Genomic DNA, 27,511 nt, shown 5'->3' with positions numbered 1-27,511 from the left:
ACTTCCGATCTAATATCTTTCTTAAATATAAGTACTGTTAGTACAGTAGAACCACTTTTTTCAATACTCAGTACTAAAACCTTATTGTTTTTGTGGTGGTCAAAGGTCATTTGAGACCAACAGAAGTCAAAGTCTGCAAACTTTGTGCAAACATAATGCCAAAAGTGAAACTTAGAGGAACTTCATAGCTGGGGTGTAGATTCACTATAGATCTGTAAGTGTACAAGAACACTATTTTTCATCAATCACTATCATACTCGGGCTATTTATAAGGCCATTGTTTTTGAGTTGGGTTAGGTTCGGGTGGATCATTGACCTTCGACTTTATGTTTTTATTTCAGTCCTTCCATAGTGATAGAGGGTGTGTCACCAATTTATCATTCTACCTATTTTGGGGTATTTAGTTACAACGTAATATGAATTTGATGTAAACAAGCAGTCATCCGCAGGTCGAGCACCAAAGCTGATTTTAATTGTGCACCGAACAGAAGTTTGATCTTTTCGGACGATCACACTACTGATCGTGTACAGTTAAAATTTGCCCTATGAGCTAACCTTATTTTCCTCAGGAAACAGTGATAATGAAGAGAAGTGGTGAGATCATTCCAGATTCTCATATAGAATTAGTTAAAGTCTAGGTTTTAACCTAAATCTATACTCAAGTCTTGGAGGCTTTGACTATATATAGTATTGACATTTGCTTCCAAATATAAACAGATTTTCTCAAGATGTTTAGCATTGCTTAGAAATTGCTACTACTGTTTCATGCCCATACCTGGCAATAGCTTGAATAGTACAGTATTCTGACCAGGTTTAATTCTTCTTAGTGTATTGGGGAGAAACATACTGATGACCTCAGCAACAGCTTTGTTGAATGTATCATAGAATGTTGAGCTTTATGGTTACACAAGTGACCAGCTTGAGTTATCCAAGGTCTTCATAATAATTATTAGCTACTTAATGTTTGCTAAATTGAATATAATATAGTCTGTACTTTATCTGAATTTGATCAATTATACTGTACAGTTATCTGTTTGGAGCAAACATTGATAGACCTTAATTTGTGATAAGAAGACAATGATGAAACACATAAACTGCTTTGAAATGTTACTTGTTTATAACATGTTCATCAAAATATTGCCAAAATGGTTTTGTGCATTTTTTTGGGGTGTTTTGTTCAGTAGTTAGCAAATTTCTTTCTGTACAAATAGTTGCTTTGGATTTTCATAATCATGTGTGCTCAAAATGGTTGATGAGAACTGCCAAATTTTTATTTTGATGTGCAATGTACACTTGTTCTGATCTAGAGCTGCTTAACAGTGCTTCGTTTATCGTCGTCGTGTATGCAAGGGCTTCGGTTGCATTCAAAATTGATTACCGTATTGCAGAGAGTTGATTGATGATTCTATGTGTGTTTTGATGTACTGAACATTGTGTGTTGGAGCTCCTCTTCTCATGTGTATGTGTTTTGTGCATACTGTGTGCTGCTCAGTATATTCCATGCCACTCGTATGCACCTGGCATATACAGACCTATGTATACATGTATTAACTAGTACAGCAAAATGCTGATACCGCATATTTACTATATCGCACACTTCAAATTGGAAAGTGAGAACTTAAAAATCTATTGTTTTTTAATCATAAATGATCTGATAATTTTGGAAAGACTTTTCGGTTTCCCCGAAAGGGAAAACTATGGAATCACTCTTACCGACCTTGCAAAATTGTGAGGGGGACCCGGGAATTTACTTCACTACTCTCTTACCTGTCTCCTACAACACTAACGCACATTTCCTAGTCTACCTAGACGCCACTGGTATAATTATAGCTCTGAGCCCCCGGTGACCTCTCCCATAGGTCACTGCGCACTCTCTCTTCCTTCTGAATTTACCATTCCGAAGGAAAACGTGTTTTTTGGACTCCGTTTTCACTTACGCCAAACTGAAGTTTTCTTGCTCGAATTCTGCTGCTTGCGACCGACAAAGTTTCTTAACAGAGTTTACAACAGGATTCATCAAGTTTCTGCTAAGTATCCTTTTGTTTTCGGCAGATTTCTGCCTCTTTTTGGCATTAGGATCTCGCCTCGTTTTGTATTACAGTACCTCACACGTGTATCAGTTGTGCGAGACACTGCAGTCTGCAATGACTACAACACGAATCGCAAAGTTGGTAATTACGAGTATGGTTAGATCCGTCCAACACAGCAGCATAAAGAAACTTTGTACTCAAAGCTGAAACCAAAGTGAAGTAATCAGGTTACACATCCGGAGTCTGTGCATGCTAAGTTCTTCAATACCGCCCTCATTACCTTTCGGGAAACATTTCATACTGTAGTTTTGATTTATGCGCTGCAGTAGAGATCTTAAAAATACAGATCTCCTCCTTCTGCAAGTCAAATAATACTGTCCTGTTGGTCCCTGAAGAAAGAATACAGAATACAGATCTTCTCCTTCTACAAGTCAAATAATACTGTCCTGTTGGTCCCTGAAGAAAGAATACAGAATACAGATCTTCTCCTTCTACAAGTCAAATAATACTGTCCTGTTGGTCCCTGAAGAAAGAATACAGAATACAGATCTTCTCCTTCTACAAGTCAAATGATACTGTCCTGTTGGTCCCTGAAGAAAGAATACAGAATACAGATCTTCTCCTTCTCCAAGTCAAATAATACTGTCCTGTTGGTCCCTGAAGAAAGAATACAGAATACAGATCTTCTCCTTCTACAAGTCAAATAATACTGTCCTGTTGGTCCCTGAAGAAAGAATACAGAATACAGATCTTCTCCTTCTACAAGTCAAATAATACTGTCCTGTTGGTCCCTGAAGAAAGAATACAGAATACAGATCTTCTCCTTCTACAAGTCAAATAATACTGTCCTGTTGGTCCCTGAAGAAAGAATACAGAATACAGATCTTCTCCTTCTGCAAGTCAAATAATACTGTCCTGTTGGTCCCTGAAGAAAGAATATCTGAGAATGCTACGTAAATTACGTAAATGACAAAAATATTTGCAGAATTATTTTATCTTTATGCATAAGAATAACAACTGTGAAAGTTGTAAGTTATGAAATTGTTTTTCCTTGGCTTGATAGTCAGCAGCAAATAATCAATAATACATGAAAGGGACAAAAAAAACAACGGTTTTGGTTTGTCCACTGTTGCAAAACATGATTGAAGAGGTGCGCTTCATCTGGGATTATTCCCAGTGGGTAGGAATTAGGAAAGGAGGACTAATTCTGTTCCTCACTAATACAATTAACAGTAGGAAGTTGATGTACCCGCCTTGGTGATTTACTGTAGGGGAAGTGGGAGGGATCACTGTGGTGAGGTGGAACTGATCATCTTTGGATAAATGTTTTTGAAAATGCAAATCATGATGTACATAATTTTTTTTTTTCCAAATAATTTTTCAACTGCTTGTCCTTAAACATTTCAGTGTGTATATCAACTTCCTTCCAAAGTCAAAGCTGTACATATCTACTGTATGACATCACACTTGTTTGCTTCAAGTTCACCCTGTGTACCACTGCAACAACTGATATCTCAATTTTCAAAAATACAAGATGAAAAAAAAGAGACATAACTATAGGAGTTGAAGACAAATATCGTTGGATGCTTCCTATTTTAATTTGAAAAAAAAAAGTTGTATTCTTTTAATTTGTTGTCCATAGATATTCAATCCATTTCTGATGAATCAGTGACACAAAACTAGGCAGTTAATGAGGTACTCATGGTAGTAGAGAATGCCATATTTGTCAATTAGAAACCAGCGGCTGCCTAGGCTAAATTGAACAGATAAAAACACTCATCGACTATTCATGTACCAACAGTAATTATGCAATTTGTATGCTGCTGTGTGGTTATGGGCATGATGAAAAGCCTATAGATAGTTAAAGCAGATAGTGGAGGTTTGATTCAGTTTTGAAAACCACCAGAAGAGGTATTTATGTCGCTTCATTTGGACACAAGTTTGTCTTCTCTTAACATTTGTACAATTCTTACTCAGAAGTACCGTGTCTACTGTCTAGAGTGAACTGGTAACGTTTTGAACACTGTGCCCCCTTGATTTATACTCATATTTGGTCGGTTTTCTTAACACAGAAAGAGTGCAAAATAAGTAAAGTATTTAAGATAGAGTTACTACGCTCCTGTCACATGTCTTGACTTTCCTATTCCATTTTCGCATTTTTTTCCCCACTTTATGCACTGTGTCCCTTCCCCCTCCCCTCCCCTTCCCCCGCCCCCTCCCCCTTGTCTTCTCAACAGGCAGGACATACAGTAGTTTATAGTAGTACAGTAGTACAGAAAATATAGTATTTACGTATGAGACAAAATTGAGAGCAATCAAACTGCTCTGCCCCCCCCCCCCCCCCCAAAACAAAAAATCATCAAAAAATGATAATTCCCTGATGCTTTAGGTACAGTAATGCCCACTGTGTACTTCATGTGTATATGTTTATGTGACAATGTTTCCAAGTAAACATAAATTTTTTAGCACTGGGTAGGTAAACCTGTCAAAGTGATCTTGGTGTTTACAAGACATAGTATGCATTTACTTGCTGTTGTATAATTTGTTTTTAATATGATTAGTGATACCCAGTGGAAATTTTGCATTATTTTTGTGTCGTGTACGTTGAATACTACACAGTAGAATTGATTAGCAGTCAAGCATAACAGTATAGCAGTCCCACGGTGAAGGATTCTCTAACTCTAGCATAGTAACAGTTTGAGAAGGAATTTTGCTTTACACTTTTAATTTTTTCTCGTGACGTTGAGAGAGACTAAAGTTTGATAATGTAGTACATGTCAACAGTGAAAGGGTTCAGTAAAAGTACCTGTTTACGTAAAGCATGATTTTGAAATAGCTATGGTTACGAAACAGCCTGATATTGTTAAGAAGAAAATACAATAGGCTTAATTAAATGCATATTATAGTAACATAATTTACGATAGAAAGTTCGATATAATTAAATTGGCCTTGGGTGAGCAATTACGTACATGTACGATAACAGGCAAGGAAATTGGAAGACATTTCAGTGTACATACAAAATTCTTAGCACACTTTTTGATCCTCTCATTATTTATCTTGGAAGTGTAGCTTTCCAGTGTGTTTTACTTGTAAAAATTCTACTTGAGCAGCCTGTTTTGGTTTTGTTACATGTTACAGAATTTTAATGGTTTCAGAAAAACCTGTACAAGCTGCTTTCGGCATCAAGTGTATAATTGAAAAATGTTACAAATTTTACTTTACTTACAGTATTTCGAGTGCCTCTGCCCGTTGCTTTTGATTTTTTTGAATTAAATTGTAGGCCACATTTTCTCTCACCCCAATATCATGTTTTAATGAATCGTAATTATATCCGTCGCATTCAACATCCCCGTTCGTAAAGCTGGTTTTCATCTTGATCTAATTTTCCAGATAACTTATTTGGCTCCTGCGTATCTGTTGGCTCTTCGCATCTTCCATTCTATGACCTGGACCCGAGAGGCCTTCGTGAGCTCAAGGGTGGTATCAAGTTTCTAATAGACGAAGGCTACCAGTGGAAGGATGAGTTCTCTCAGGTACTTCACCATATCGGTAGAACTATCTCTGTCTCTTCTGTGACACAGATTCTCATTGAAGTATATCTATATGAAACACGGATCAATTGGCTCGTCTCTGAATAGATAATTTAAATGTGTTGACGGGGGGGGGGGGGGGGGAAGCAGCTTCCTAATGTCAGTACTTGGCAGAGAATGAGAGTATTGCTAGCCCAATTGCATCAATTGAAAATCAGAACTTGTAGAACTCAGTACGTAAAATATTTCATATAGAGTTTGCTGAATCATCATTTAATTTGTGGTTAGTCATGTAATATCCACCCTAAATTTAAAAACCTCTAATTGTAAGATACACATCTCTATACTAATCAGTACTTCTCATAGTTGAAAGATGTATGTATAGCCAGTAAAGAAAAAAAACTTTTGTCCTGCAAAGTTTAGAAAATAAAATTTTGTTTGCTAACAGCCAGAATTAACAAATATTGTTATTGGACTATTTGAATTGGTGGATTAAGGTGACAGACTTTGGTGACAGACTTAGGTGACAGACTAAAGGTGACAAACTTAGGTGACAGACTAAAGGTGACAGACTTAGGTGACAGAATAAAGGTGAAGGCTAGGTGACAGATTACGCTACAGTAACAGGTCTCATTGTTACTAATTCTGTAAATATTCCAGAAATATTACAAATGTTAAAGTAATTACTTTCACTCCTCTTATGAAACCTGTCTTCACTCACAATTATTTTTTCTCCATCCACCTTTGTTTAGCCCACTCAATTTGATATCATAGTTATCCCAACTGGATGAAAGATTTCAGGATTCTAGCACAAGAGCTAGGAATTTACTTTTCCAAGTCATATAACAACTAATTCTTCTGACATACTTTGTTAGGACGTAATAGAATAATAGGGCGTTGACTTTCTGATTATATTTCCTGGTGCATCGGACAAAGACAGCCATGCTGAACCTATATACATAAAGTTTCATAATTCAGCCATTGCTGGTGAACATTTCCGCCAGCATTTGTACTGCACCTTTTTATTTTTTAACTCAGTGGCTGTCATTATCGTCGTCGTAGTAACCGTACATTCCAATGTTGTTACATCTCTGGTTGTTCAATTTATTTATGCAGCAGTGATATTGTCCTGTGTGGTGTGTATTTACCCTTCAGTACAATCAAGTGGCAATTTATTTACTGTTGTCCCACACACTATTTACATGATCACGTACAAGTGCGTGGGTTGTGACCAAGTTGTAAAGAAAGCCCACCTTAAAGATACTTTAGCTATATACTGTAGTTTACTGGAGCGTATAACTGCAATATTTCAGTTCGTTTGTCTTATTGGATGGCTGGTCACTTGTTGTTTTGTCTTTACTGGACTAGTACCATTAATGGAAGTGAGACCCCGCCCCCCCTATTTTTTGTACTGCTTGTAAATAAACTTTGAAATTATCAAAGATAATCAGACATGCTGTGGAATGATCAGACATGTTGTACACAGAGATACTATATTCAGTACATATCCAGGGCTGACAAAATAACTTTCCACTGTTCTTAGAGAACTATAGAGTAGTTTTTATACAACCATCACATTCTTTTGGGTTTCCATAGTGAAAACATTTAATTTCAGTAATTGCACTCATTGAAACAAACTGTAATTACTTTGTGTTGAATTTTCTAAAGTTTTCTTCACTTCCTTGCCAACTTCTATCCTGGCAACCAATAGCAATCTTGCTCTAACATGCTCAGAAAAATCTAGTCATATATTAGAACTGTACAGTATGTACGCCCTTAGCAACCGGTGACTTCTGGTCACTTCTGGTCACTTCTGCCTCCCCTTCAATCAACCCTTCCTAGATGCATTTCCTACATGGATTTGTTTATTTCTTACATTATCTTCTTTTCTGGTAACCATACTGTAAATCTGCATTGTTTGGCAGTTTTTGTAATCTTTTTAAATTTAGGAGAAGAATCAGCCGCTTTTTCAAAGTTGATAAAATTGATCAAAGAAGAGATAATATAATTAGGATAGCGTAGCTCCTAGTTTGTTTTAATAATCGCATGATGTGTACATGCATGTATGTGTATATGTATATATGTGAATTTTAAATCTTGTTACAGCGAAATTCAGAAGCAGACAAGGGTGTAAAGTAAAATTTGCAATTATAGTAGAAATCTTGACACATTGAGTAGACCTGTGCAAGTGTGAATTATGTATGTAATCAGAAAATGTTCACACAAATGTTGAAAAGCTGAAATACACTCTGTAGAAACTTGGACAGAAAAATTATGGAAAATTATTACACTAACACTTGAGTTGATTTTAAGACTTTTATATGCTACATATTCGATGCTAAAACCATTTAAATAAAAAAAAATGTAAATTCATTTAACTTTGCACTTATCAATGCATGTAAATTTATGCACAGCACACAGTATCAATGCTACAGTACAGTATATCAGTACAGATACTCATTAATTATTGTGCTAGTGTTGAAACCCAGCACTATTGCACAGTCAGTAGTGTTGTGCCCTATTTGATGATTTTGACTAATGACAACATATAATAGTTAATTGTACACTAAAGAACTTAATTAATATATCAAGTTTGGTTTGTTAACCAAAAATAGGAACATTTGCCACGAAAAAGAAAGTAATAAGAGAGCTGATGGATGTTTTTTAGCCTCCTACAATAATAAAATGATTAAGTGGTTGCAATCCTCTTTACAAGCAGCCAGGGAATCCTTTCAAGTATGGATTGACTACACCTTCTGCCTTGTTATGTTGAATTGTTTATGCTTAGCGCAGGATGCCCTGTTTTTCTTTCTCTGGGATTAAGTATTAAAATACATCTTATAAAGAGCTTGATCCGTAAACTTCTCTCGGAAGAGTAATTTTAACATCTAAAAGTATGTCAGTTGATGCTTGTGAAAAGTGATTGGCCATTAATGGATTTCATAGCATTAACTGTGTGGGGTCTGTGGATAGTATATAGATACTCAATTAATCAGTGGCCTGCTGTACTGTAGTGTTGACAGTGCTTGACTACTATATTCATATACATTATGGTGACCATATTTGCCTGACTGGAAGCAGGGACATTTATTGTGTGACTGATATGGGGGAGGGGTCTAAGGGAAGATTTTTAAGTGCCTAAGGTGCTTAGATGAAAAATGGTGATACTTAGAAGCACTTTTTAAATCAATTTTATTTTCAAATGTGTAGCTTTTTCTTAGATGAAATTTACTGAAATTACGTAAGAGTGCTAGGCTAGATTGACCTAGCATATTTTAACAGTGTTTCCACTTTACACTGGCCCACCCGAAATACTGGTTAGTTCCGTTCTGCGACTGCACACTTGACTAAATATTGTTTTACAATTATTTTACTAATAATGTGGGATATTTTCGAAATTCCTGAACAGTTTGATGAATCGGGGACACTTGTTCATCAGGGACAGCACACTGGAGTCTGTAATCGGGGACTATCAGCGAAAATCGGGGACGTCGGGTCACCTTAATATACGTGCATGTATGAAGGTGAAGCCAGAAAAGAACAAAACACAAAAATCTAACATGAGATCTAGTAGCTATTATGAGGCCTGAATTTTTGGGGGTTGATTTTATTACTCACCAAATTCTTAGTGAAATAATAATTTTTGATTTAAATAAAACATGCTTGCACATACTGAAATTTCATTTATGTGACTTACAGTAAATCTATCTTTCAGCCTCTGAAGAAGATCCTGCTAGGATCGAAACGTCAGGCCAACTTGCATTTACACATTCTCTTACACAGGCTCTTAATAGTGGATAAGCAGTTTGCTTACAGTTTTGTTTTATTTTAACTTAAATCTAAACTGCCTTCATAGAAAAGTGTGTCCTAATAAAGGATTTTCGATCTTGTACAGTTCTAAGTAAGAGGTAACAAAGACATACATACTTCATGTTCTACTGTATGTCTACTAGACCCAAAATATATGTGGATATGTTTCCACGGTTACTAAAAGAGGTTATTCACCCCCACAACTTCACAAATTTGTTAAACTTAACCTACTGGAATATGTACAGTACTGGGACATTATTGATAGACACATTAACATAAATAAATAAACACACACACAAATATGGATGATATCCTTTGACAAGTCTTTCTTTAAATTGATAGTTACTTTTGAAAATTGTCATTGAAACGTTAGACCAATCAATTGTATGGCATTGAAATAAATGTGTTGATGATATCATTGATGACATTGTACATAATTTATGTTTATCTATCTATTTTTTTCCAGGACATTCTTAGAAAGGTACTATTTACCTACCAGTTAGACTATCCAAGTCAAGAATATCCCTTCCTTAGCGGAGGATATAATGATCTGTCCCCAGTACAATCTCAGGGAGAGTTGGCCAGAGCATCTCTGCAGTTACTATGGAAGGGCAACGGAGCACCCCCTCCTGTAAGGTCCAAAAAGTATGCCGCCAATGACCGCTACCAAAGCAACAACTACAGAGCATCCGTCTCGGATATTGTCGAAGAATACATGGCGTTGTTGGAGGAACTGGAGGAGTCGCGCCAAAACTCACTACAGCAACGATTTCAGGATTACTATGCACGTTATTCAAAGCTTTTGGATAGGTATAACCAATACAGGGATCAGAGGGTACCACTGACAATGGGAGATGAGGGCTACCAGGACGACACACAAACAGACGAACTGGGGGACAAGATGAATCTCATTCAAGATTATCTACGAAAGGTCTACACAGAGAAGTTTGGAGAGGATGGAAACTTTGTTGATGGGGCTTGGGTGAGGGCAGGTAAACCCTGGGGGAAGGTAAAGGACGAAGAAGGTGAGATCCAGACACCAGGAGAGGATGGTGATGTGGATGCTGGTGATGCTGACCGAGAGGATGGTGATACGATCAGAAATAATTTAGCAGCATGGATAGAAGATGGTGCCAGCAGTAGCTCCTCTTCAGCTCCTGTTGATGAAGATGGCTTTCTAGAATCGAGTTCAACAAGTGAGTAGTAGTCTTTTGTTCATTCAGGAATCTAGGGACATTATCAATAGGGGATATAAGTTACTTACCTGTCTTGTCAAAACATAATTCCATTATTATAGATCTACTGTGCAGCACACTCAGAAAGGGATTAAATGTGGCTTTATTTCGTTTATGTGTAGAAAATAAGTTCATGTGAGAAATGTTGAAAAAAAGCAATAAGTTGGTTTAATAGGTACCATATCAAAGAAGAAAAAAAAAATGCACTGCAGTAAAGGCTGATTCATGTATCAAACTATAGAGAATATCTCAAGAGACCAGCTGTATTTATTGTGTGAACTGCTCAAAGCAAAAGATTACATCCTATGCAGCTTAGCTGCAGTATGCTGCAGCCCTTTCAGCATCCTCTTTTTGACAGAGTGCCTAACCACTTCTTAATAGGGTCAAAGGTCATGCAAACCTTGCGGGATGGGAAGACAGTGTTACATCTAGCTTGTTGTTTCTCATGAGTTAGGTTTGAAGTTCACTTCCCACACAGAATCAGAGTTTTCAAACCTGTTCAGAAATATCGGCATATGTGATGAGCAATGTCACCTAAATTTGCAAGTGGTTCTTTCCTCCTGAAAATTGGAAAATGGGGTTTGGTGTTTGTCTCCGTCTTGGTTTTCAACAGGTTTCAAGCTGGTTTTACACTTATTTACGTGACAACACAGACTGCACTTCCCTCCATACATGTATGCATTGTACATTGTGTACATGTATATGTATGCTTCTCTCAATAGGCTACTAATAAGGGATCTTTTTAACTTTCTGTGCTGTTGTCTAACTCTGTTTCTATGTCATTGTAAACAACCCCTGTCTTTAATGTATTTATTTCAAGGTGATAGTGAAGTAACTTTTCTTGCCCTTCTCGGGGAACAACTCGTCCCGTTCCTGAATGAGGCAGACAGGGAGGAGTGGCAAAAACTCACCGAGGAGGAAAAAATACAGATGTTGGAAGAAGTTCTGGCGACGGTACAGGATGGAGAGGCAGTTGTGAATGAAGAGGCAGTCGTGGATGAAGGAGACGGACAGGATGGCTCGCTGGTGCCACAATTTGATCCAAACAATGTCAATGGTGGACTCGGAGGGGGCTTTGGGAAAGTTGAGGAACTGGAGTTGGCAAAAGGCAATAATCCAGAAGGTAAGTGAGGCAGGAAGGTTTGAAATTTGTAAGAATGTTTCCAGATTGTACTTTGTGGTTGTGTGCTGTTATGTTGAAGCAGTTCTAGGCGTTCATCTAACTTCAAACTCAACAAACCAAATATGAAAGATCATCATACACTACACTGACAAAATTAAAACAGTCTTTGTATTGACAGAAATATTGCCCAAGAAATGTGGAAAACTGGTTTGTACCACTTTGGCTCCAATCATTAAAATTTAGTAATGCTGTAATGATATCATCATGCAATCAGTGTGGATAACAGGGATTGGTGGTTGAACAAACTTTGATACTTTAGTGTAATACCAAGTTGCATAAAGTATTTCATTTTTTATGATAACGTGTTAATGTTTGTATGTAAAAGTTCACATTTCTTCCTGTAACTCTCTTGGGTTTCAACAGGTGACAACAAATATGCTAATGTATGGACTAAATATGACCATGTAAAATTAATAAAACTGTGAGCTTAGTATTGCTCAATTTTAAGAACTCATTCACTGTTCATTGACTATCGTTAAAATTCATCTGCACATTGGTTTGCATACAAATGTCTGAAAACGTCGCGTCCGGACGGTCCTGTCAACCTCGACGGAACACCACTGTTGCTGACGTTTCTTACACCCTCTTCATTTGTGGATTTGAGGATCAGTAATTGTGGTCAAGGATCTCTGACCGATAGCTAACATGAGATTCTCTTGATTAAAGATTTGGTTAGTTGAAGTAAACCCAAAACTCTTGAACTTGTGACAACCCCTAAGATCAGTTTCGTTCTACAGGTAACAGTATCCTCTGTAATATCCATGGTTACTACGCCTAACTACCTCAATGCTCTGCTAACAAATCTCGCTGGAGATTAGGTTTACCATAGGAAAAGCTCTCAACCATCAAACATAGCTTTGATTTTATGCGCAATTATACAAATCAGTCCTAGTCACGTTTGATGTACATCTTACTGATTGTCGAAGGATCTGAAGAAGCAAGGGTCAGTCTTATATTCTGTAAAGGAAATTGCTTAAAGGCAAGAATTTTTTCTTGGGAGAATAAGTGTCAGGGTTTTTGTGCGCTATCATCAATTTTGCACTGTTATGCAGCACTTGCAAGTTTGAGGTAATGCAAAAAAAAAAGGAATAAAAAGAAATTTGGGGATCAATTTTAAGTTGCTAAAATGTACTGTAGGCACTTTACACTCAGTATCATTTCTAGCCATTTTTATGGACAAAGTTGTAATAATAATGACCAATGCACAGGATAGATTTTAGTGCTACTAGAGATGAAAATTAGGCAATTTTGGTAATTGAAAGCTAGAATACTAACCAAAAATCCTAAAAGCAGTTTGCATACATTGTTGTGTTGAAAAAGATGGGCTGTAGTCATATGGCCAGTATTGAATATATGGTGTATGCTATTAAGTAAACATGGTGAAATTTTGCTAGATTGTCTGTATAGAAGAGTATGTTGCAATAGTTAGGCTCTCATGTTGAGCCAGTAGATTTTTTAAGCAGTTGCATTTTCTTCTAGATTGTGGCTAAAATTATAAAATGTTAGGCCTGGATATTGTACTTGTAGGTGATAATTTCATGAATATCCAGTGGATAACCATGAATATTCATGAATATCCAATTTGGATGTTCGAGGTAATATTCTTTTGTATCATCCAGCTTTCATATATATCTGTAGTCCTACCTAACCAGTTAAAACGCTGTGAGAATATTATTTACATGGAAATGACCGTTGCGCCATAAGTGCAGTCCAGTTCAATATTCGAACTGATTACTCTGTGAGGCACCGTTGGTGTTCAATATCACGTTTGATCCCCTCCTTCAGTTTAAAAACAGTGACATTTTATCCATACTCGAACCTAATTTGAAAGTACGATATTTCCTGCTGTGCAAAATTGTAGAAACTTTTGGGCTCTGAGTTTAAGAAAATCAAGCAGATGGCAGGGTTTGGTTTGCTGGTTTTAATTGATTTATTGATGACTGTGTGGCTCTCTCTCTCTGATTTTCGAGGGTTGGAAATTACATCAGGAGTTTGAAGCATGTGATTAATAATCCTAACAAGAGTGTTTGTGAATTTAGTTACTCTCTTTACCTGTCGCCTGAGTTGGAAGGAAAGTACTGCACTGTCAGTTTAGAGCTCTCTTCTGGTACTCAATAGATGTGTGTGAAATGCACGATGCTCACAGTAGACTCAGTCCCCTAACCATTACAGTTGTAGATATCTCTCTTCTGGTACTCAATAGATGTGTGTGAAATGCACGATGCTCACAGTAGACTCAGTACCTTTTAACCATTACAAGTTTTAATATATCTCTCTCTGGTACTCAATAGTTGTGTGTGAAATGCACGAAGCTCATAGTAGATTCAGTCCATTAACCATTACAGTTTTTAATATATCTCTCTCTGGTACTCAATAGATGTGAGTGAAATGCACGATGCTCACAGTAGACTCAGTCCATTAACCAGTACAGTTTTAGATATCTCTCTTCTGGTACTCAATAGTTGTGTGTGAATGCACGATGCTCACAGTAGACTCAGTCCCTTTTAACCTTTACAGGTTTTAATATATCTCTCTCTGGTAGTTGTGTGTGAAATGCACGAAGCTCATAGTAAACTCAGTCCATTAACCATTACAGTTTTTAATATATCTCTCTCTGGTACTCAATAGATGTGTGTGAAATGCACGATGCTCACAGTAGACTCAGTCCATTAACCAGTACAGTTTTAGATATCTCTCTTCTGGTACTCAATAGTTGTGTGTGAATGCACGATGCTCACAGTAGACTCAGTCCCTTTTAACCATTACAGGTTTTAATATATCTCTCTCTGGTACTCAATAGTTGTGTGTGAAATGCACGAAGCTCATAGTAGACTCAGTCCATTAACCAGTACAGTTTTTAATATATCTCTCTCTGGTACTCAATAGTTGTGTGTGAAATGCACGATGCTCACAGTAGATTCGGCCCCTAAACCATTATAATGAATCTGCTCCATACAATCCCATAAATATTCTCCACTTCTCTTACCTGTCTCTGCTCAACAAATGCACTCCAAGCTGCCTCCCCGCCTACAAAACCTTGTAAATTTAGAAACAAAGAGGGAACCGGCAGTGGCCCATGCAAGACTGATTATGGGAGGGTTTGGCTGTCTATAATATAGCCCTCCATCAGGGCCCCAGCCCTCCATCCCAGGGCCAGGTAGGTGGCCAGAGAAATAAATATGGTATTAAAAATAATATATTCTCATTGACATCTTTAAACACACTTACGAAAACTTAAATGATAATATATGAAAGAGATGTAATAAATTAAGTTACCCTGCGGCCTGACCTGGCCGTGTCATAATGTTTCGTGAAGTAGGTAGATTGCAGCTGTACCTGTACACTGTACCTGTATAGGTCTGTACACAGTACCTGGTTGGAGACAGGTAAGGAAATAGCTATTAAACTCTTTAACTCATTTCTGTATTAAAAAATGAACCACACTAGTCTGGAATGTACCATTTTTATGCAGTGTGTGATCAGGAATGTACCATTTTATTCAGTTTATATGAAATAATATTCAGAATGAAGTAATTGCCCACCTTGCTCAAAGAAGAATTGCCAAGATGCTATCTCAGTTAACTTTTCAAACCAAGGCCATTCTAGACACAGAATTTTTGGAGAAATGTTTCCCACGGATATAGAATGGATAGATAGGTAATGAATATTTGATAACGCTTATTTATAATGTTTTTATCGGGGAGGTGTTACAGATGAAAACAGACCATTCTCCCTGGTATATCCTTTCCTTTCAATAAACACTTAGGTCTTTGTTTATATCCTGCTCATGTCCTAGTTGTTTGATTGACATACCCTATCTTACCCCTTGCAACTATAAGTAAGAATGCTTTTCCCAAGGAAATGCTGACGTGTTCACCTTTCTATAAAATCCGACATTACGAAATATTCTCTGCTGTTGATATGAGTAGTTTAAACTTTTTAGAAGAAGCTGACTTTAGACGAAAAGGAATCCTGTCGTAGAAAGACGTCCGTATTAGTCTGCACAAACTTCTGTTCATTTTTTACTTCAAGTTTGTTTATCTGTTTGGTAATATAGCTATTTCAGCCTATTTGACTAATATTTGACAAATACTCCTCATTTCATATTTATGGATCATTTAATCCTGGATTTAACATGGTAAATAGTTTTATTGTTTTTATCGTGCAGTCTTTGAAGTTTTTGCCTAGTGTAATCTTTTAGTTGCTTTAACGACACAGTTTATTTTTTAGTTACCGTGATAACATTCTGCGAACGGTTTAGTCTTGTACCACAGGATTGTGCTAATTATCGCGTATTTAAAATGCAGGTATTCCTAAAAACAAAATCTTAGCAGCAGAGTTCAGTGTACTTCCTGTTTGGGTTTGGAAATTTCATCTGTAATGGCCCCATTTTAAGGATCTAAAAAAAGTGCTATAGCTTTGAACGTGAATGGTTGCCAGATTTGATTTTCTAGCATAGTTTGGGAGTAAAACTTATCACCTTTAATTTTGACATTGCATTTAAGGAAACTTGACTGTTTTAACTATTATTCTTTATTTGATGTTACAGATTACGTTTTCATTTCTTACAGTTTACCATTTATATAGTTCATCAAGACAGTATGATTTACTTCATTCCTTTCTTACCTGTCCATTTTACTTATGTACTTTTCCATGTACCCAACCTACTAAGATGATAACATTTCTATTTCGTCTTGGGAGTCTCTGACTTCTTCAGGTGGCATTCTTCTGGTTAAAACCACATTTTGCCTGCAATTTGGTATAAACATTGTTTTAAATTAGTAAAACACAAAATATCAAACTAGAATCTTGGAAAGACAAATATGATTTAGCACAATTTGTCTCTGTGGCAATAAAGGGTATTAAGTTAGCTCATAACGAACCCAACGTCTGGCAACCCAGTTTAAGCAAGTCCTTGGTCAACTAAACTCAGGGTCAAGCTAATGTTATGTTAAATAATAATGAAACAAGGCGATATAAGTTTAGTTCAGAATCAGAGAAACGTAGCCTTCTTAAAACTGGTACAATTATGGAAAGGTCACAAAAATGTAAGTCTCCCTCCAAAAGGGAGAAATGAGAATCCAGTAGAGTTGCTGAGGGGCTGTATTTTTGTGACCGGAATGGTCTCAAGTCAAAATGGGGGGGGGGGGGGGGGGAGGGAGAGGGATATGAGCAATGTTAAGTCCTCATACAGCCCGAGGTGTTGGATCTGTTGTCAGAATTCATTGGGCTGGAAAGGTTCCATTAATTTAAGAACTGATTTGGCCTTTAAAGTTGAAAGATTTTTGATGAAGTAATTGAGGCTGAATGAGGTCAGATTTTGTTGGATTACACAAGGACTAGAAAAAAATATTTTGGAAACTGTTTTATATTTAGTATGAGAAAGCCAATATGAAATAGTCCCAGGGCCAATTTGCAGTGAAATGTTAGAATCTTTGTCATTTTTTACATTTCAAGAAGAAACCAAATTCCATCAAGCACTTTGATGAAGATCTTCATGTACAGTACCTTAACCATTTTGTGACTTGAGAAGTCTGAGAGTCAGTGCTTGGTTGTGTTTGCTTCTTAAGAGGTGTTTCTACAGGTCGGTTGGAGGATGGCGAGTTCTTCATCGTATTTACTTTGCTCCTCGCTTACCTGTCTCCCCACAACTTTAGCACTCTCGTTCTACCGTTGAAGGATGGCGAGTTGTTCATTATAACTAAGTGTATCTCCATCACAAAATGTGGAAGATGGTACAGTAGTTGGGATCTCCTATAATTTAATTTATGGTGAGGTACCAATAAATTCCTCGTCATAATTGTAAGAAACTATCTTTTTGGTTCATAATTGGAAAGTATTAACTCTTTAAAAATTTCACAATTATTTCTAAGGTTTACTGTGTTCTATAATCTCAGTGGGAAGAGAAAGACCAAAATATAGTAATAAACCTGGAAAATTATTCTACAGAGCCAAGCTGAATCGGGGTAAAGCCAAAGCATTAGGTCGAAATTATTCATTCCTGGTAGCAGGGAATAATTTATCCGGTATCACATCGCAAAATGCCAAAACGGGAAAATTGCTAGACAAGTACAAAGATGTTATAGCATTCTTTGTACGCAGAGACCATAGTACTTTTCATTGGGACAAAAATTCAGACCGTTCAAAACTGCTATACAATAGTTGAACACCTAATTATTCCCTGGGTGATAATTAATTCATCAAGTCACAGGTTGCTGACGTACTGTATGAAAGGAAAAGTTAAGAAAAAAGATGATGACCTATTCATGTCTGTTTTGTGTACTCATCCTTACTTCTGTTCTGGGCTCCGTTTCCAGTTTGTTTGTAATTATCACAGTCATGTTGGTATCCCTTCTTCATTTTAAATCATTTATGTAGATTTCTTTGTCCATAGTTAATTTATATGAACAAAATATGGCAGCATCCTGCACTTTGATGGCTGGGTTAGAAAGAGTATGGATTCTAGGACTGGGTTATGGTAAGGATAGGGTTAGGGGTATGGTTACGGTTGGGATAGGATTAGGGTTGGGATAGGGTTAGGTTGGGTAGGGTAGGATGGGTGAGGGTTGGGATAGGATTACAGTAGGGTTGTGATAGGGTTAGGATTAGGGTTGGCTTAGGGTTAGGATTAGTTTGGGTAGGGTAGGATATGTTAGGGTTAGGATATGATTAGGGTTGGGATAGGGTTGGGATAGGATTAGGGTTGGGGTAGGGTTAGGTTGGGTAGGATAGGATAGGTGAGGGTTGGGATAGGATAATTGTTAGGGTTGGGATAGGGTTAGGGTATTCATAGGAGAAAAAAAAAAGTTGTTCATTGACCATAACACACATGTTTCATCTATTACACTAAGGGTAGGTCAATGCTATGGAAGCACTTATAAAATGTTTCAAAAGTTACAGTTTCTTGGGAATCTAGAAATTAAAGAAATGTTATGAGAGGGTTTGGATGGATCCTAATTCTGCTGTGGTCTGTTGTGACGATGAAAGTGGGGTGTTTAAGACAAATTTTGGAACACTCTAACCAATCTGATCCTTACCCTATACCGCTTTGAGATTTTATTGGAAAGCGCTTTATAAATAGCACATATTATTATTTTTATTATTATACCACAATTTAGCCTTAAGTACAGGCTATCCTCACAAAGAGCGACAACACTGTAAAAGTGATGCGTAAAATATTCTCCCTACTGTATCTTTTAAATTTATTTATTGGAAAATGCTACGTACCAAGTAACCATGACAACCATTCTGTATAAATGCCTACTAGATATGTGTCAGAAAATAATATTACTGTACCTTAGTAGTTCAAAACAGTCTGTGGAAAAATGTCAAAGAAAACGAAGCTTGACTGTCCTTGTACAATAAAAGTAGCTCAAATTATTGCTCGCAGGAAGGAATTAGTCTATAAAATTACCTCAAAAAGTAGATCAATTTATTCAGTGGGAGGAATCTTTGGATCAAATGAGGATGAAGTTTAATTTTCCCGACCTACCCACACACACATGAAGCATGTAATCCATTAACACTGAAGTACGCATTAAATGAACGAGAAGACCAGGATCAACAAGTGCAACGTAGATTGATGATACTACTTCCGCCAAAATTCCTGAACTGATTAATTTAGAGGCAGTTTTGAGGGTAGCATTGTCAGTATCATTGAGAATATTAGAGGAGGAGGATTTTAGGACTTAGCCTTAAGATCCAGAGACAGGATTTATTCATCTCTTGACCGCAAATTGGCACCAAAACGAGTGGTTTAAATCCTGCCATCTGTTTATAAATATCCTCTAAATCATTCTACAGGGATATGTTTTGTGATCTTTTCTGTGAAGAGGCTTTTAAATTAGACTTTATAATGACAAATAGAAAGGTAGCAAAGAATGTGAGAATTGTGTTGGTTAAGAATGTGAATGTAAAAGTTTACGAAATTATTTCAAAATTAATTTTCCTATTTATGCCAACAAAATAGCGTAGGTTAAAAACAATTAGATTTCCTGTACCTCGCTCCTCTTTTGCCTGTCTCCTGCAGGTTCCTATACTCTCATCTACTGCACCTAGCTTACAACAATTAGTAATATTGTTAAAAAATAATTGTAGCAAGATATTTTAGACACCACCTGCCCCCCCTTCTCCTTCCCAACTGGTGCTCTATCTCCACTTTTATGATACCCCGACTCTGTTATCTACGACCCTGTGGTACTCTTAGCTCTCTAGGTGACATTCCGTTACTTTGGTTTCTTGTATTTTACATAATTATATATACTGTAGTTGTTCCACCTACAAAGTTGAAGGATTCTCAAATCCTTGGCAAGTTCATCTGCACAATGAACCACTCTTTTTGAAAAAATGGGAAATGGGAAATTTTTCCTAATTGCAGCTCATCTGTCAAAGAATTGAAGAGGAATATGGTTTTAAGGGCATTTCCATTTTCAGAAACAGTGGTTTTCTGGAGATGGAATCATAATTTGAATGATATTTCATAGAAGCTCTAACATCATTTTTATCGTCTTGACGTATAAGTTTGTTGTCGTAGTAACCGCCCGTCCGTAGATGTATTCATTTGACGTTTGTCTTCTTATTTACGGCGTCAAGATTGAAGAGGAGAATGTAGCTTTGGGAATATTATAAATTAATTATCTGGAATCACTGGTAGTACGAGAAGGTTACATAGAATAATTCATTCCTATCCTGAATTAATGAAAATCCATGACAACAGTGAAGTTACCTGATGCCACTTGAACTGGGAGATGTAGTAAAAGTAGGAAAACTTAAAGCAACAAAAAAAGAACCTTAGTTGGTAACTCACCTGACAGTTTCATCAATATATCAAACATAACATCAAAATATTAGTTGCCTTTACATGTTTCTGTGTATTTACAACATAAAGTGATACCAAGTACATATGTAGGGTTGGTGACGTCAGTTCACATTGTTAACTCTCACGGTATCTTGTATGGACCATTATAAAAAGTAACTTTTTCTGAAACCCTGATTATCCAAACTTTGTGTGTAAACCAGTAACTACTTATAAGGTGACCTTTTTCATATATTTGCATATTGACATTAGAATATTTACATATGCCATGTATCTCAGAATACCACTACAGGCAAACAAATGCTGCGTCAGGTGGTTCCGATTAAATCTCGATCTACGGTTGTAAACCAGATATTTGTAATGTGCTTATATTGTAAAGTTTTGCACAGAAATACACTCTTAATTATTTAAAATTAATTCTCTCTGGGGAAACTATATTCAATAACAGATTTTATAGGCGGGAAAATGTTTCACCAAGACATTCTGCATTCCTGAAAAGGTGCAGTTTTTTACAAAATAATCAGATTATCTGTTCTTTTAGTGGATACTGCAAACAACATCATGCAAGTTGTAATTGGTTATAACCTTCAAAGACCCTCCCGGATCAGGTTTTGTTCAAAGCAACTGTGTCCGGTCGTCCGGTTTCTCCGTCGTGCATCGCAAAACTAAAAACTGTCAGTTTCGCTTGTTTTGCAAAGTAAGATTTAAAAGCTCCAAGTGTCAATTTGTATCATATTTTTCTTTTCTTTCTTCATGTTCTCTTCTCTTTCAACCATACATGCCATCTCAAATCTTTGGGTTAAAATCTGTCAAATTGTATTTCTCTCTTGCCTGAAAACGTGCGATACTGTTGACACACGGAAAAAAATTAAATTATCTCTTTTGTCACGGCGTAAGATTCGCTGTTGTACAGTAGAAATGTAAGTACTGAAAAAAAGGCCTTGATCTAAACTGAGGGTTGCAGTATACATGCATATACATGTGTTAACTTCCATGAATATAACAGGGTATAGTGTATCAATTTGCTTGACATTTAAGAAACATATTGAATTCCTTGTTACAGAACCATCTGTCCTTTATATCTTTAGTGAATAGTTAATGTCATGCTTCTGCTCAACAGGTATAAGAACAAAGGGGGTTAATTAATACATGTTGTGATAAGATAGAAAATATCAAGGATGGGTAGGAATGAAGATGATAGACTCTGGTCTAGGATGGAAAGCTTCCACTAAGATGCAGATGGATGAATATCCAAGGCTAAAAAACACATTGTTGACGAACTGCATGGTACAGTAGATTAGGAAGGCAGAGGGTTAAAACCCTAAAGAGGTTTATTGGGGGCGCAATGCAAGAATGTCACAAGTTAGTAAAGCCTGGTAGACAGAAGTGCAGATGTTGAGGAGACAGGTAAGTGTCAACATTCTTAAATACCTAAATATGAAGTAAGCTTTGTTTTCTGTTTCTGCCTATTAACACAAGATCTAGCAGCCAAATACTATCATTGCTGAATTACAATGCGTAAAAGCTTGGCATGTTTTATTGATGTAGTAATGATTACTGTGTCTGCAATGTATAAGTCTCAAGTTAGCCACTTATTGCATAATATGGATTACATCTTGCATAGTCCCTTTCATATTTCATATACAGCTAGTATTGACTGAAATGAGTGGAGGTTTCCTGATATGAATAAAATGAAATGAGTTATTTCAAGATGTTACAGAAGATAGCTAGTAAAGACACTTGTTTAATACAGTACAGTATGTGTAATCACTATTTAAGCAGAAATGGCACTGGACGTGGAAGCATTTATACCTCGCAGAAAATTTATATAGAGTATTAATGCAATTTCATTTAACATAGCTTTGACTACTTTGTTACTGACCCTACAGCAAACGAGGACTTCAGGCTCACATTGAGAATAATCTAAATTAGTTTGACGCAAGCTTAGTTATTTCTGGGTTGTGAGTGTGACGTAGATCTCCTGTTGTGGGGTTGATAAGCTAATTCCAGCAACAGCAAGATCATCACTCATTCTTTGTTAATCGTGAGTCAACCATAAATTCCGCATCCAACAACGAAAAAAATGTTTGTTCGCCTGATGTCTGATTTTTTGGAGGGTGATTCATGAGAATTCAGTCATTGAAGGAAATCAGAGAGAGAGAGAGCAATAAAATATTATAATTAAGTGTATCAATCATTCGGAGAGTAAGATGTACTAATTAGAGAGTATCAGGTTGACAATTGGTTTAAATGTGAACCTCCTCGAGTCTATTTTCATCGATATTCGATATCATATATGACACTAAACTCGGTTACCGATGCAGTTTATTAGCTTCAACATCAACTTTCAATTTAAAATAAGGATCAGGAAAAAGTCTGATATATTGAAAAATTATAGATTTAATATCAGCATGTTATTATTAGCACTATTGACAAGTGCCAGGGTGGAGGATTGTTTATTTTAAATCGACTGGAAATTCCAGGATCATTAACGCTCATTTGGTGAATAATTTTTTTTTTTTTTTTTTTTTAAGTGGTTCTCATTTGAAACATTTACACAATACAATATTTAGTAATACTTGATAGTCTTGTCATCCAGAGACAAAAGGCTACTCTAATTAAATGGTCCTCAGTGTTGTGCCAAAATATGCTAGAAATTGGGTCAGATTTTGGTCACCCTTTCTCAAATTTCAAGAAACAGTCTACTTTTAGCTTTTTGCTAAAATTTGAAGGAATTATACTGATGGACTTTAAGGCTTCATTATATGTTGAGTATGTCACAGTCTGGTGAGAGCACGGGAATGACAGTGGTCCTTGGAGCCAGAAGTGGGTCAGTGCGGGTGAAGGACTAAAACTGTCACCAAGTTATGTAAATGCTTGTCAGATTTGAATACATATGAAGAATGGAGACAGGTATAATCGTCACTTGTAAATACATTAGCCGTCACTTTTAGGGGTATCTGTCAGAATTTTACGGAAGGTGGGGGAAGTGGTAACTGGCCCGGTAGTGAGTCGATCAGTGTTGTGGGTTCAGAGGTAAAGTTTTGCTGGTTGGGTAGTTTTGTGGTATTCTTGTGATATTGTACTGGAAAGATAACATATCTGTAGAACATACAACTCTTTCCACCAAAACTGCACCAAGGAATTGTAAATGAAACAACATTACTTTAAATTTATGGAACACAAAATTGTCCTCCCCTCAAACCCTATCTGCATTGGACAAAACTGTACTGTTTACCATGGAAACAACCAAATGGTATAATCACATGGGTCTTTGAATGATATAGATTGGTGGTGATGGGGGGGGGGGGGGAAGAGAGGAAGAATTGTTTTCCTACAAAAATGACTGCACTGCCTTTCTACTTATCCAGCACAACTTTATCACTGGCAACAATTATTTGGTTTTAAATATTCGGATCGGTATATGTCAACCCTACAGTATTTCGTCTTCCTTTACCTGACCTCTTGTTGCACTTGCTGCGTTATTTATCAGAATGTGCAAAACTGATCACGTCAATCATGAATATTCATAAATATAATTAAATCAGGATGTAACAGGTTTGGCTAACGACAGTAATTACGTCAGCGATTGGTAGAACGTGACGGCTTGGTTTTACAAATCACCATTCTTTAAAATTGGTAAATCATGGATAGATTTGATAGACCTTCTACAACTCTTACATTGGTAAAAGGAAGAAACAGGGTTTGAAGGATTTTAACAATTCTGAGGAAAGTAACATTATATGTATATATCGATAATGTTCAGACTCTTTGTAACATTAGTGAATCTGGGAGATGAAGGGAGGGATGGGAGGACAGGTGAGGGGGGGGGAGTTTTTATCTAATTTAGTAATTAACCAAAATAAAACTAGTATTTACTACTAGGTTATTTATATCTTAAGGTTCTGTAAAGCTGCAGATAAAACTTGATCAACATTTTGCTAAGTATTACTTTATGAGCACTCATCTCAAAGAGACAGTAGTATTTTAATGAAGTTGACAAAATGACAATTATCTGATTAAGATTTCCCAAGTTGTTCCAGCTAAGCTCTCTTCATATCATGGTATCATGGTATCCTTGTCTTGATACTGTCCATATTTTTACACTTTATTTACTCAAGAATTCAGGGACATCTTTTTGAATCATTTCAAAATGAAGAGTTATCTCAATTTTTATTGTTTGTTCACATTTCATTGCAGGATACATCTTCTTTCTTTTTTACTCTCTCTAATTTAACATATGACATTACAAGACATCCAATCAAAACTAACTCTGCTGCCTCTCAATTCATGAGCATCCACTTGAAACAAGTATTTTTTGCCGAGGTTAACTGTTTAATTTCAAAGAAACAAAACAACTCTTCAAATTGGGATTCAATTCTATTTTGATGGTAAACTTAAGCTCTTCAAGACATGTGGTAAACATCATCATTTGTTTTAATTTTTGTTCACAAAGTTTCCAGAAAAACATGTTATTGTGAAGATGATGTACTGTACTCATTCTTACGTTTACGCTGGGTTGGGAGTAATTAGTATTATTTATGAGATCAATTAAAAGTCAGATTTGACATAAATAATATGAATTTCATTAGTTTTAAGGTTTAAATTTGCACGCTACTAAAACTTAAATGATATATATTTCGCTAATCAATAATCGCTACTCACTACCCTGTCTCCTCACAACTGTGATATTTTCACCCTAAACCATGCAGACACTGATCTGGTAACTGCTTAAATAGTACTATACCACCTCAATGAATCGTCAATTCCTATCTACTGCCCTCCTTTTTGCTCTACCACTCGGTGACCAGTGGTTCCATTCCTTGGTAATGTCTATCAGATATTACCGTAGTTTCTGCTAAAAGTTGTCCATCCTTTGGAAGTGTTTGTTTATTTTGAACCAAATCTTGTAAAGCTATGCTTATGCTCAATAATTTTACTACTTCTGTACCTCACAGTAATTTGTAGTAAGGTGTGATGATAATAACTCAGCAGCTTATTTCTCAGGTTCCTTTGACAATCATTACAGTAATCAGGCAGTTATTTTTACAACGCTTAGCGACCACAAATGTGAGAGAAGCCCACAAGAGCTTATAGATTACAACTTTCACTTCGGGTGGCTTCCAGTTCAACATTCAACTCAAATATTGAAATCTATTCAATTTAGTAAGTCATTTCTGATGGGAAAACCGTAGATTGCTCTTGGATGAAAAACGCACCATACTATAACCCGGCCGGGGGTCGAAACCCGAACCTTCTGATTGCTAAGCCTCATTGCTTCAAATTGCCACCGTCTTTATCCTCCTGGCCACAGCACTTATTGTCTTTAGTGTTGCCGTCTTTCATGCTTACCGCCCTCTATACTGTCAGTTTTACTCATCTTCATTTTGTGGGTATCTTTGTAGTCAGGTATTATCTAACCTACTTTAATGCAATGTTATCTCATTGATCATTGTACTGTCACCTTACTCCATACCTATCATCTACCTCCAACTTTCATGTCTACCCCTGATTAATAGTCTGCCTAATTTCACATTACCGATCATGTTGTCTATTGATGTCTGTTAATTTTCCTGGATCACTTGTGCCAACAATTTAGCGGATATCATATTCTCACACCTGTGCGGTAGCTCCCTTCTCCAAACATTTGAAGCATTATTTAAAAGCCAGGTGTGTAAAGAATCTCATCATTCTCTTACACACACACACATATATATATATATATATATATATATATATACATATATATATATATATATATATATATATATATATATATATATATATATTATATATATATATATATATATATATACATATATATATATATATATATATACATATATATATATATATATATATATATCCTGCATTCACTTCACTGATCTTCCCTCTGTGACAGCTCATGAATATACTTCCGAATAAGACATGGACTAAAAGAATAGTTTAAAATCCTGCCAATTAAACAGTCATCGCCGCAGATAAAGGTCAGTGTGAAGGATATCTTCCTTTGACGTGAGACATTTACTGTATGACGTCCAACATATGCATGCTATTGACTATTTCATGAGTCTCTGTTTGAAGCCAAACTACAAAATATAAAAAACGATAAGAATAAGAAAGAAAAACGAAGAGAAAAAGTACACATGGAGAACAGATGAGTTTCCTTGCATGATTTAAAGAATACTGGAAAAAAAAAAAAGAGAAGATAAAGTGAGTTTCATTTCGGATTTAAAGAGTACTGGAAAAGCATGAACAGGGAAGATAAATATGATTAAAATTAGGACAGAATTGTAAGATGTGATAGAAAAAAGAAAAGCGTAAGGAAAACCCAAGAATGTTGTTTTCATTAATATTGAATTGCAAACAATTCATTGACTCATGTCCAAGACTTACTCAAGTTTTGGATGTGTTGCCTAAACATTCATTTACATGTACATTAATGTGAGTAGAACAGCTTGTCAAAATGGTCCTTCCTTTTATAAGTCTAAACCTCTCAAACTCTTTATATTCTCCAATTAAAGATTCTACATCTCCAACTTGGGCCAAAACTCTTCCTGTAGGCATCCCTCATCTGACTTCAATCGATTTTTTGCAATAACTGTCCTTTTCTTCACCCCCGCCTTCCCCCATCCTTCCCCCATCCCACTTTGCTCATTGCGTTGTTTGTGCAATTAAATTTCAATGAACAGTTGATTTCTCCCATTACATTTCCCTGTACACAAACACACAAACACAGTATTTAGCCATCTCATTCTCCAGTTTGTGTTGTACATAAGTAGTTCCTTCATTTCCTCCTCTTGAGTGCGGCGGCATTTTTCTTTCTCAGATAGAATGAGTCTTTCCTGGTAGTATGACGTCAAAGAACGTTGGTCACTAGGAGCGTTACACCCTCTTTGCGTGCAGTC

General features: G+C 36.4%; 1 protein-coding gene across 1 annotated transcript in view; it reads left to right on the top strand.

Moving 5' to 3' along the window:
• LOC139958331 (receptor-type tyrosine-protein phosphatase-like N) overlaps positions 1-27,511 on the top strand; it is a 136,453-nt gene that overhangs the window by 7,959 nt on the left and 100,983 nt on the right. Inside the window, exons 3-5 of the mRNA XM_071955319.1 lie at positions 5,421-5,563; positions 9,837-10,566; positions 11,426-11,728. Coding sequence (XP_071811420.1) covers positions 5,421-5,563; positions 9,837-10,566; positions 11,426-11,728 — 1,176 coding nt within the window. The remainder of the gene's footprint in view (positions 1-5,420; positions 5,564-9,836; positions 10,567-11,425; positions 11,729-27,511) is intronic.

This window comes from Apostichopus japonicus, chromosome 18, assembly GCF_037975245.1.
Source record: "Apostichopus japonicus isolate 1M-3 chromosome 18, ASM3797524v1, whole genome shotgun sequence".
Lineage (NCBI taxonomy): Eukaryota > Metazoa > Echinodermata > Holothuroidea > Aspidochirotida > Stichopodidae > Apostichopus > Apostichopus japonicus.
The sequence above is the reverse complement of the archived record's forward strand: the minus strand, read 5'-3'. Positions and strand labels throughout refer to the sequence as shown.